Source organism: Glycine soja, chromosome 2, assembly GCF_004193775.1.
Source record: "Glycine soja cultivar W05 chromosome 2, ASM419377v2, whole genome shotgun sequence".
In the NCBI taxonomy this organism is placed as follows: Eukaryota; Viridiplantae; Streptophyta; class Magnoliopsida; order Fabales; family Fabaceae; genus Glycine; species Glycine soja.
This window is the reverse complement of record NC_041003.1, coordinates 29,509,293-29,521,209: the sequence shown is the minus strand read 5'-3', so window position 1 is coordinate 29,521,209 and position 11,917 is coordinate 29,509,293. Positions and strand designations below refer to the sequence as shown.

Sequence of the window (11,917 nt, the reverse complement as noted above, 5' to 3'; positions counted from 1 at the left end):
TTTTACTCTTTCATGAGTGAGTTCCATGTCTTGATGTGGAGGAACTCGATTAAAATCTTCACTTAGCCATTCATGACTGTAATATCTACAATTAAAAAGAAATATATACATGATTAAAATTTATGTAATTCTAAAAAAATGTAAGTAAAAAAGTATAGAGTTAATTACCTTGGATTTAAGGAATGAGCTAAACAATGGAGAGGAGTGTCACTCTTAGTCCAACGGTCAATTAATATGGAGTGCACTATCTCATAAAAGGTTGATCCTTCACTCTCCTCCTTTCCCTCATATTGATATATGGCATTCTTCACCTTTTCAATCATTGAATTCCACATCTCATATACTAGATGGAGAGATTAAGCTTTCGTATCAGTTCTTCTAAGAACATCATAGATAGGACTAGTGAAAGAAAGAATATAATCAACCTTATCCCACCAATTATCATCCAACAAAGTATCTTTCACAAATTTAGCCTTTGCAACATTATCTGCCTTGTAAGAAGACCATTGGTCATTAATGACCATCTCTTGGAGTTCTTTCTTCAATTGCTTGAATCTCTTGAGCATTACAATAGTGAAGGCAAATCTTGTTGGAGCAATGGATAGCAATTTCAATGAATTGAATGAATTAAAAATTGATAGTCTCATAGAGTGACTCATGACAAAGTTTTTCACAAACATTGCATCCTCCTCAATTTGGGTGATCCAAGAACATTCTTGATAAACAACATTGTTTTTTTTGTATTCTTGGCTGCACATATGTTCTTCAAAGAAAGATTTAATGTATGGACAACACATGGAGTCCAATAGATAGAAGGAAATTGAGCCTCAATTATTAAACCTGATGCTTTACAAACGACTGCATTATCTGTCACTATTTGCACAATATTTGAGGGCCCAACTTCCATAATTACCTCCCTCATATGTTTGGCAATGAAATCTTTGTCTTTTATCTCATTTGAACAATCGATGGCCTTTAAAAACATAGGTTCACTCCCTGTAACAGCCATGAAATTAATAAGAGATCTTCTTTGTGGGTCACTCCATCCATCACTAACAATGCTCACACCCTTCTGGCTCCATGCATTTTTAATTGGTTGTAACAAGTTCTCCACATGTCTCCTCTCATTTTGAAGTAATGTTGTCCTTAATTTATTATAACCTGGAGGTTGGTAACCATTGATATAATTGTTGGCAGCATAGGTAAACGCCTTTCTATAATGAGGATTTCTTGCTAAATGAAAAGGCAGCCCCGAAGAGTAAAACATCCTAGCAATTTCATGATCAAGTGTCTCTCTAGCTTGCAAATTAAAGGCACTTTCTACAGTTGATGTCTTTCTCTTTTTTGGATCAACACCAAGAATGTATGTACCCATTTGGTGTTGAGTAGAAACCGGAGGCAATGACACAGGTTTTGTTTTTGACTTCACCCTCAATGTAGCCTCATTGTCTATCTTCTTCAAATCTATAAGTTTGGTATTTGTTATCTTTTGACAACCTCTAACTCTCTTTCCAGTAATCTTCAACAAGTGTGCCCTCACTCTAGTGTAAGACCCATTAAAGGTAACATCACAAATATTGCATTTTATCTCATAATTTCCACCACAACCTACACCTTTTATCTTTCTAACATAGGTCCATAAATGTTTGGTATCATCATGTTGTTCGTTAGCTTGACTAGGACTAGAAGCACTCATCTCTACAACAATTTAAAAAAAATAAAAATCAATGTAAACAATTTCTAAGTGAAAAATAAACAAAAAGAATTATACCAGAATAAACTAGAAAGGGCAGCGCATACGAAAAACAAACAAAAAGCAATAACACTTTTGTATCTCCATTCTCCACAGAAGAAAAAAAGAGAAACATGGAGCAGCTGAGCAAATTAGAAAAGAGAAACAAGGGCCTACCTACACGGAGAAACGGAGGCGACGATGTATAGCAAGGGAGGCGTTTGGTTCGCTTGCGGGAAACAACAAGGAGAAGACAAAGAAGAAGGTGCATGAGAATGAGAACGGTTCGTATTTGGTAAGCATTTTTTTTAATTTTTTTAATAAATAATAAAAATAGCTAAGGTGTTCGCGTCCACTTGTTGGGTTGCGTCCAATCGCACGTGTCCGACTGTCCAACCGTGTCCGATGACGTCGGAAGCACTTGACACCGCGTCGCACCGGAGTCGTGTTCGCATTCATGTCCAGTGCGAGTCCGATGCAGGACATGCCGCTGAAGTGCCGCGTCCATGCTTCTTAGCTTATAACTTTTACTCTTCTTTTGTCGGCTATGTTTTGGTTGATAGGCAAGGTACTTGCAAGGAATGATCTCCTCACTAATGTATTTGTCACCCTAAACCAAAAAATAACAATCGTTTAGTAGTAAGATTATCAAGCAAAATAATATCAAACTTACAATGAGTATATAAATTAAGAAGATAACCTTCAGTCTTTGCTTTTAACATTTATATGAGTATGGAAGTACCCAAAGAATACTAAGTGAAACTACAAGCATTAATAAGAGATGAAGAACCCAGATCAATCAAGTAAAAACAAGGTTATCTAGAAAAATTCATAATTAAAATTTGAAACAATGCCTTGAATTTCTCCAATGTTGCTTTCATCAACAGTGCACCAAAATCCAGTGTAAGTTGTGGTGGTGCTAAAGGCATACATGGGAAGAGAGGGAGGCATGAGGTTTCCATCACCCTAATCATGAAATCCAAAAAGATTTCAGATTCTCAATTTGAAATGATGAGAACATATTGGATTCGAGTAAGCTAGAAAACCTACAATTCCTTAGCATTTACTTCTTCACCATATGTTGCTACAAAATAGGAGAAGAAAACAAAGTCGGGCATTTATAAGGGTTTAGTAAAAATAAAAATAAAAATGTAAGATTAGCTTCATACCATGCAATGCTATCTCGGTCATTGGATGCTTCAGAGCTCACTCGTGGTCACACAAACAACTTCCAATGTAGAAACCAATAGTAGGGAGTGCAAAGGTGCACTAAAGATGCCATTTGAATCAAACAAGAAAAATGCGCCATGTTGTTAGGGAAATGCAATTACTTATGTTATTACTAATATAGCCTTGGTAGTTGTAACTGAATTCTTGAATTGGTTGTTGGTTAATTAGTCACTTGCTATAAATGGTAATTTGCTATTCAAGTTACGCATCTATTGCGTAAAAAGCTACATTCTTGAATCCTCCTCATTGTAATTGATTCTATAATCAATAATATTCAGCTCGTATTCCTTTCTTTCCCTAGGAATTCCTGGACAATTTCACTCTAATTCTTCAAATCATTGCATAGATTCCTAGGATTTACTCTGTTTCCTAAACATCCATAACAATTGGTATCTAGAGCTTTTTTTTTCTTGGGGAAATGGCTGAAGCCACGTGCACTCAAGCATCTCTGAGAGAGATGGAAGAAAGATTGGAAAATCATATTGTTGAGAAAATGGAACTAAAATTGGCAGAATTAGCAAGCTCCCTATAGTATACATTGAGTGAATCACTCAAGATGGCATTGGACGAAAGGCTAGTCGCCAAAGACAAAGAGGATGTCAGCTCTTCTCAGAAGAATCGGGCAATACAAGGGCGTCACGATGGCAATGGGGCCTCAGGTGACCGATTTACACATTATGCTGGCTATACTAGGTTATCAAGAATTGAGTTTCCTAGATTTAATGGGGATAATGTGAAAGAATGGCTATACCAATGCGAAACTTACTTCTTGATGGATGAAACCCCTCCAGAAGTTAAAACCAAGTTAGCCATCGTGCATTTTGAAGGAAAAGCCCTTAAATGGCATCATGCATCTAGGAAAATTCTCTAGTCTCAACACCTCCCTAGTTGGGAAGAATATGTTCAAATCTTGACTGAAAGATTTGGGGATGCTTGTGATGATCCTATGGCTGAGCTAATGAATTTGAGACAGAAGGGTACCATTAGTGAGTACCATGAGCAATTTGATGCCATCATGACACGATTGGATTTACCAGCAAACTACTCCTTAAGTTGTTTCTTGGGAGGGTTGAAAATTGAGGTGCAAATGATGGTTCGTATGTTTCAACCCAGCCAATGATGAAAGCATATAACCTAGCCAAATTGTATGAATCTGCGGCTCTGCAAGGTACTGCAGCCACACTGCCTAGCAAGAATAAACCTGCAGTCCCAATCAAATCCTTGTTGGAACCTAAACCACCGACAATAACTGAACCAAAGTCCATGAAAACCAAACCAAGATTCACCAAGAATTTGACACCAGCATTCATGAGTGAAAGAAGGGCCAAAGGGTTGTATTATTTCTATGATGAGCCATTTTCTATGGAGCATAGCTTGACACACAAGAAACTACAAATTCACCTCATGGAGGTTGATGACATAGAGGAGGACACTGTTGAGATAGAAAACCATATAGGGGGGCTGCAACACAGTTTGAGGAGGCACAAATATCTGTCAATGCCTTGACAAGGGTTCCAAATTTTAGAACCATGCATGTCAAAGGGAGATACAACAAAAAGCCTTTACACATACTTATTGATAGTGGCAGCACCCATTACTTCTTGGATGTCCATGTAGTTGCAAGAATTGGGTGCAAGATTGAAGATCTTAAACCTCTAGTAGTCACAGTGGCAGATGGCAAAAAAGTGCTAATATCTTCAGTTGGCCAAAATTTTACTTGGGTAATTCAGCATACCACTTTCACTTCAGATGTCATGCTGATTCCCCTAGGATGTTGTGATATAGTGCTGGGTATTGAATGGCTGATCACATTAGGAGATATCACTTGGAATTTCACCAAGCTGAGTATGGAATTTATGGTTCAGGACAGAAGACATGTATTAAGAGGTTCTAATCCAAGCAGTTGTAAATCAGTCAAGAGCCCAACTCTTGATAAAATAGTGAACAATAGTGTGCACTTGTCTATGATCCAAGTAGGGATGGAAGGTGGAGTATTTTAGGCATTAACAACTCATGCCACTAAGGTGGACATTCCCACTGTTATTGAATAGATTTTATGCCAATATGAAGATGTGTTTGTGACACCTACACAACTACCACTAAGTAGAGGAGAGCATGATCATAGAATCCCTCTCTTGCAATCTGCTGAACCAATCAACAAAAGATCTTATAGGTATGCCAAGCAACAAAAGGATATCATTGATAAGATAATCCATGAGATGTTGGACTCAAGAATCATTCAAATTAGCAACAGCCCTTATGCTAGTCCAGTAGTGTTGGTTGGGAAAAAAGATGGCACTGGGAGGTTGTGTGTTGACTACAGGGACTTGAACAAGAATATCATCAAGGATCGGTTTCCAATTCCTTTGGTAGAAGATCTCATGGATGAGTTGCACGGCTTTACTATCTTTTACAAGATTGATCTTAGGGCAGGGTACCATCAAGTTAAAATGCATATTGCTGATATTTACAAGACAACATTCAGAACTCACAATGGTCATTTTGAATACTTGGTCATGCCATTTGGCCTCACCAATGCCCCTGCTACATTTCAAAACCTGATAAACACTGTTTTCCAAGAATTCATGAGGAAGTTTTTGCTAGTTTTTTTTATGACATCCTCATCTATAGTCAATCCTTGGATGAGCACTTACAACACTTACATAAGGTTTTTGCAGTAATGAGATCAAACCAGTTGTTAGCCAAACAATCCAAATGTTACTTTGGTGTGCCTCAGGTGGAGTACTTAGGGCATGTTATATATATTGAAGGGGTTTCAACAGACCCTGCCAAAATAGTGGCAGTCCAAAATTGGCCTATGTCTGCTACTCTTAAGCAACTTATAGGGTTTTTGGGCTTGGCAGGTTACTATAGAAGATTTGTAAGGAATTATGGTACTATGGCCAGACCATTGACTGAAATGCTAAAAAAGGACAAGTTTCAGTGGACTCCTGCAGCCAAAATAGCCTTTCAACAACTCCAAGAGTCCTTCACCTCTGCATCTGTCTTGTCTATGCCTAATTTCACATAGATTTTTGTCATTGAAGTTAATGCTTCTGGTCAAGGCATAGGTGTTGTGTTAATGCAACAACATCATCCTATTGCCTTTGTCAGTAGGATGTTGCATCAGTAGCAGCAAGCCCTCTCCATTTACGAAAAAGAGCTACTTGCAGTAGTGTTTGTTGTCCAGAAGTGGCAACACTATCTCTTAAGTAGGCCATTTGTTATTAGAACTGACCACAAGATCCTCAAATGTATGCTAGAACACATATTGACTACTGCATTTCAGCAGAAATGGTTTGTCAAACTCATGGAGTTTGAATTCTCCATTGAGTATAAGCAAGGCAAGGAGAATATTGCAGTTGATTCCTTGTCAAGGTTGAAGGATATTGAATGCAAAGCACTAAGGGTCCAAACAATTCAAACAGATGTGTTGGACAAGATTCAAAGCACTTGGACTTCTGATGCTTCATTGGCAACTATTATTGCAACATTGAAAGAAAATAGCAGCTCTCATAAGCATTACACTTGGCTTAATGATCAGTTGAGGAGGAAGGGTAAATTGGTGGTAGGTAAAGATCTCCAACTTAGACAAGAATTACTATATTGCTTTCATAATTCTACACCAGGAGGTCACTCAGGTAGAACTACAACTTGTAAAAGAATCAAGGTTGTTCTATATTGGAAGGGTTTGACCTCGGATGTCAAACAATTTGTGCAGCAGTGTGTAAGTAAGATCATGTTGCTTATCCAGGGTTCCTGCAACAATTGCCTGTGCCGAATCATGTGTGGTAGCACATATCAATGGACTTTATAAAGGGTCTACCCCTTTTGAATGGCAAACAAGCTATCTTTGTGGTGGTGGATCGTTTGAGTAAAGTTGCACATTATATACCTTTATCACATCCATATACTGCCAACACAGTAGCTCAAGCTTTTATGGATCATGTTTTCAAGCTACATGGTTTTCCATCTTCTATAACAAGTGACAGGGATTCAATCTTCCTCAGCAAATTCTGGCAGGAATTAATGGCATTCCAGGGTGTGCAATTTCAACTATCTAGTGCCTATCACCCTCAGACAGATAGACAAAATGAGGTAGTCAATTGGTGTTTAGAAACTTATTTGAGGTGTATGTGTGTTGATTCTCCTCAACAATGACCTAAGTGGTTACCTTTGGCAGAGTGGTGGTACAATACCACTTTCCACTCAACTATTCAAACTACACCATATGAGGTAGTATATGGTCAGTCCCCTCCTATTCATCTACCCTATTTGCCTGGTGAATAAGGTACAATTGGTGGATCGAAGTTTGGCAAAAAGAAAGGAGATGTTGAAGGTTTTAAAATTTCATCTCCAAAGAGAATAGAATAGGATGAAACATGTGGCTGATAAGCACAGGTCTGAAAGATAATTTTCTGTTGGAGACTTGGTTTATGTCAAATTGCATGCCTGTAGGCAAGTTTCCATTGTTGCGAGAGCTAATGAGAAGCTAGCTCCTAAATACTTTGGGTCATATCCAGTGATTAGTAGAATTGGAGTTGTTGCCTATGAATTGAAGCTGCCTTATCATGCAAAAATTCACAATGTCTTTCATGTTTCACAACTTAAGAAGCATATTAGTCAATTCATTCATTCTCCAACACTGCCTGATTTTATTCCTGAAGCTGTAGGGCCTAAAGAACCAGCAGCAATACTGGATCGAATGACATTCAAAAGAAGGGGACAAGCTGTCACAAAAGTCTTGGTTCAATGGAAACATCAACTTAAAGAGGATGCAACTTGGGAGTTCTATTATGACTTGAAGAGGAGGTTTCCACAATTCGATTCTTGAGGAGAAGAATTTTTTAAGGGGAGGGCTATGTTAGGGAAACGTAGTTACTTATGTTATTACTAATATAGCCTTGGTAGTTGTAACTGAGTTCTTGAATTGGTTGTTAGTTAATTAGTTACTTGCTATAAATGGTAATTTGGTATTCAAGTTACGCACCTATTGTGTAAAAAACTACATTCTTGAATCCTCCTTATTGTAATTGATTCTATAATCAATAATATTCAGCTCGGATTCCTTTCTTTCCATAGGAATTCCTGGACAATTTCACTCTAATCTTCGAATCATTGCATAGCTTCCTAGGATTTACTTTGTTTCATAAACATCCATAACACACGTCTTCCTCACGCGCGACCATGCCATGGTCCTCTATAACTTCCTCAATGATGACAGCGTCCAGTCCCTCTCGCAGTTCCACAAGGAGTGCTCCTCCACTATTACCGCATCTCCAGCCAGAATGATGATCGCATCACCCTCTCCCTCGACCTCTCCCTCCTCCTCCATGCCCTCTGTAGCGTCATCGCCATCGCCTCCTTTGAAGTACTGCTCTAGAGTGGAGGCGTTAGGGTTGAGAAAGATAGACAAAGGGAATAGGGAAGGATGTTCAAGAAAAACAATGTGAAAAAAAGGGGTTAAAAATGAAACATTAATTAAAAATTAAAAAAATTAACATTGGCAGGGGTTAATCTAAAACCGTTGGAAATTACCTATGATTTTAATAATAACTGCATGTAACTAACCGAGGTTACATTAGGCCTTGTTAACTTCATTCACTCCTAACGATTTTATAAACCCTCATTATGATATCCCTGTTAAATTTCTATTTTCTTGTAGTGTATATTATCGATTAAAACACAAAAAGATCTACAAAATACAAAGAAATGCTATTTATGGCTGAAAGGTCAGCCAGGGTCTTTGGAGTAAGAAGCCTTGGTAGGGGAGAACAACTTTAAGTCAAGGTTCCTCCCTATAATTACAAAGAGGTGTGGTTTATTGCCGGAAGGTCAGGCGAGGTACCAGCTGTTGGAAGTCTTGGTAGGACAAAAAGCTTTAGTCAAGGTTCCTCCCTACAATTACAAAGAGGCGCAATTTATGGTCAAAAGGTCAGGCTTGGTCCTCAGGAGTAAGAAGTCTTTGAAGCATAGTTTAAAGATTCGGTTCAACCAGGATCCGATGGCATAACCGGGTCGGTTTGGTTATTGGACCAGGCATGCATTTGGCCCGGTATAACTCGACCGATTTTGTGCAAACTCAGAGACCTAGCCGGTTTTTAAAACCTGAGTTTTCGCATAAAAAAAAGTTACAAAATGACATCATTTTGAAAAAACCTAAAAAATCTCAGCCCTTCTCTCGACCCTTCTTTTCATTCTCAGATTTCTCTAGTATTCCTCTTCTGACTGGTGCTTCACTTTCTCCTTTCAAGATATTTAGACAAAAATGAGAATCCGCATCTCATTTCTTTCTTCCCGTGGTTGGAGCTCATTTTTTAGGTAAAGTATGTTTCTTCTTCTTCTTTCCTGTCTTTCCTCTATTTGTTTTATTTTTCTTCCAATTTGTTTGTTTGCTTTTTGATTTAAGACATTCAAAAGGGTCGGTGCCATTTTGACTTGTGAATGTTTCGTGTTACCTTCGCTTAGTAATTAGTATTATTATTCAATCTCGTGTTAAAAGTTTTGGGAGTTGGTCAAAATCTAGGATTCAAAGCCACCTTTTTATTTCTCTTTTCAACTCATTTTGATTGGAAAAAAAATGTTTTTTATTCATTTTCTTTTTCTAGTTAATCATATTCTACTTTGACTGATCCTTAAGTGATTAGTTAATTCGGTTTTTTCAGTTTTTCCTGATCGTGAGATGGGTACTGTCGATTATTGATTCTGATTTATCTTCCCTTAAGTTGTTTTTGATTATGCTTTGATGTGTTTTGCTTGTTTACACCCTTGAATTTTTTTAGTCTAATTGTTTGTTGTCCTCATCATGTAAACTAATGTGAGCCATTTAAAAGAATGCAAAATATAAAGGAAATGAGGAAAAAGTCAATTTCTGAAGTCTACATCACTCTGTGTTCAATTTCCCGGTCATGGGGTTGTCTTTCGGAGTATTTTAAACTTATACCATGAAAATACTTATTTACAATTGGTTTTGAAGGAAATGTGCCTTACAAAGTTTGGGAAAATTTGTATTCTTTTTCATTGTTTATTGATATTCTATGTCAATTTGTCTATTTCATCGTAGAATCTTTATGTGTTGGGTCCATATGTATTGACTCCCACTCTTTGTAGGCCCAAGATGTGTGGTTGCATATGGTATTGTTTTCTATCCTGTCCACTAAGTAGGATAGTACACCTTTACATTATGCAGAGAATCAACAATTTCTTAATTGTTTCACTAATCATTAACAGTTTAGTATACTTAAGTTGTTGAAAATTTGTATCTTCCCTTTTCTTGTTAGTGGTAGTTGGATTTTTTCATTCATGATTTTTTAAGTGTAATTTGGTCTATTTTCATCTTCATTCTGGATCATGTTTTGTAGTCATTGTTAGTGGTTTCAATCATGTCATATTTAATTAGTTGTTACTCTATAGTAGATATAAGAAGTTTGTCCATTCGTTAATATAAACAACATTCATCTTTGTCTCGATCAATTCTCATTGATTGAAACATTTCTTGGAATGGAGTACCCTTTAGTAATCAAGTGTGGACGAGTATGTATTTTTTTTATTTTCTTAAAATGGTTTTCTTTTATCCCTATTAAGTTGGGGTAATTGAGTTTATATGGAAAGATTCGAATCTGCAATAAGAACCTTACCTTTGGTACCAATCATATGATTGTCTCTTTCTGTCAATATAATAATTAATTACTTAAGCGACATATCGTGTACAAATGATACTAATTATTTTGTTCATTACCTGTTCTTGTACAATTTTATAAGCAACAATCACGGATAAACTATTTCATTTTCCCTTTTGTTAAATTGTTTCCCTTTTTTAATATTCTAATCACAAAAGCAAGAAAAAGTGTAATTGCATACTATTGTCATAGATGCTTTTTCTCTTTCAATCTTTTCATATACAAGTACATGAATAAACATGTTATCAACTTTTCATACACAAGAAAAAGTGTAATTGTCTTATTGAATTATTATTTGTGAACTTGGTATCACTTAGCAATAGTCATGGAAATGTAATTCTTGAGCTAATCTATAGGTTCAGTTAGGGTCATTATATCAATAGGACTAGCCAAATTAGCATATTTGTATGTTTTCCCAATGATTTTTTTAGACTTTCTTTAATCCCGAGATATATGGCCCAATTTAACTTATAGTTGCTTTTCTGACTTTTTGCTTTTGGCTTTCTATCTATGTACGTGATACTTTTCATACATTCTTGACTTTTGACTTTTGTTACCAAATAAGCCTAAACTCATGATTATTGTGCTGCTACAAATTGTTTTCAGGTTCCACTCTCTCCATAAATTGTTTTCGACAACATGATAGACAACAAACAATCCAAGGTTCAAAGCCTAAAATTCATGCATCATATATTCTATTTGATACTAAATTTGAATCTTGCATTACAAAACCATTAATATAATTTCATATTATTTTCATTTGGTTTGGTTGTGGATATTTTAGAGAGATGAATTGTCACTTTTTGATCCCTATATATTTAAAGTGAACACATTAGTATATACCATTCCTTTTTTCTTTTTTACAAAAATCATGTACCATTTTTATTCATCTAATTATTTTGTCTGTTGTCAACTATAAGGTTGATTTTTTTTCTAAACACAATATGATGCAATTAATTTGCAAAAAGCTACCAAAAGACATTGCAAGTCGTCATGCGTTGCTACTTGATCCAGTTTTGGCCACAATATGATGCAATTTTTATTTTTTGAATACAATATGATGCTGTTTTTTATTTTCTGAACACATTTCTTCTCTTATTTTCTTCTAAATGAAATAATGTCTTATTTCATGACATTGATTCTAGCTAACCTTAAATAATGTACATTTATTACTTAGCTGATTGGGTATCAATTTTATTCAAGAAAAATTAATAGAAACATTGACAGAAAGATGCACTGAATGTCTATTATCCTACTACAACTAGAATGGATAGAA

At 36.3% G+C, this 11,917-nt stretch overlaps 3 protein-coding genes across 3 annotated transcripts; 2 read left to right on the top strand and 1 right to left on the bottom strand.

Annotated features, from left to right (window-relative positions):
* Positions 1–356: 356 nt before the first annotated feature.
* LOC114374753 lies at positions 357–1,696 on the bottom strand. Its single transcript, XM_028332422.1, has 2 exons — positions 914–1,696; positions 357–557 (listed from the first exon to the last, which is right to left on the bottom strand). The coding sequence occupies exons 1-2, from the start codon at positions 1,694–1,696 to the stop codon at positions 357–359; spliced, it is 984 nt and encodes a 327-aa protein (XP_028188223.1).
* Positions 1,697–3,518: 1,822 nt separating this feature from the next.
* On the top strand, positions 3,519–4,082 carry LOC114374741. Its single transcript, XM_028332412.1, has 2 exons — positions 3,519–3,766; positions 3,851–4,082. Exons 1-2 carry the CDS (start codon positions 3,519–3,521, stop codon positions 4,080–4,082), a joined length of 480 nt encoding a protein of 159 aa, XP_028188213.1.
* Positions 4,083–5,642: 1,560 nt separating this feature from the next.
* Positions 5,643–5,993, top strand: LOC114374722 (uncharacterized mitochondrial protein AtMg00860-like). The gene has a single exon (XM_028332396.1). It carries the CDS (start codon positions 5,643–5,645, stop codon positions 5,991–5,993), a length of 351 nt encoding a protein of 116 aa, XP_028188197.1.
* Positions 5,994–11,917: the final 5,924 nt, after the last annotated feature.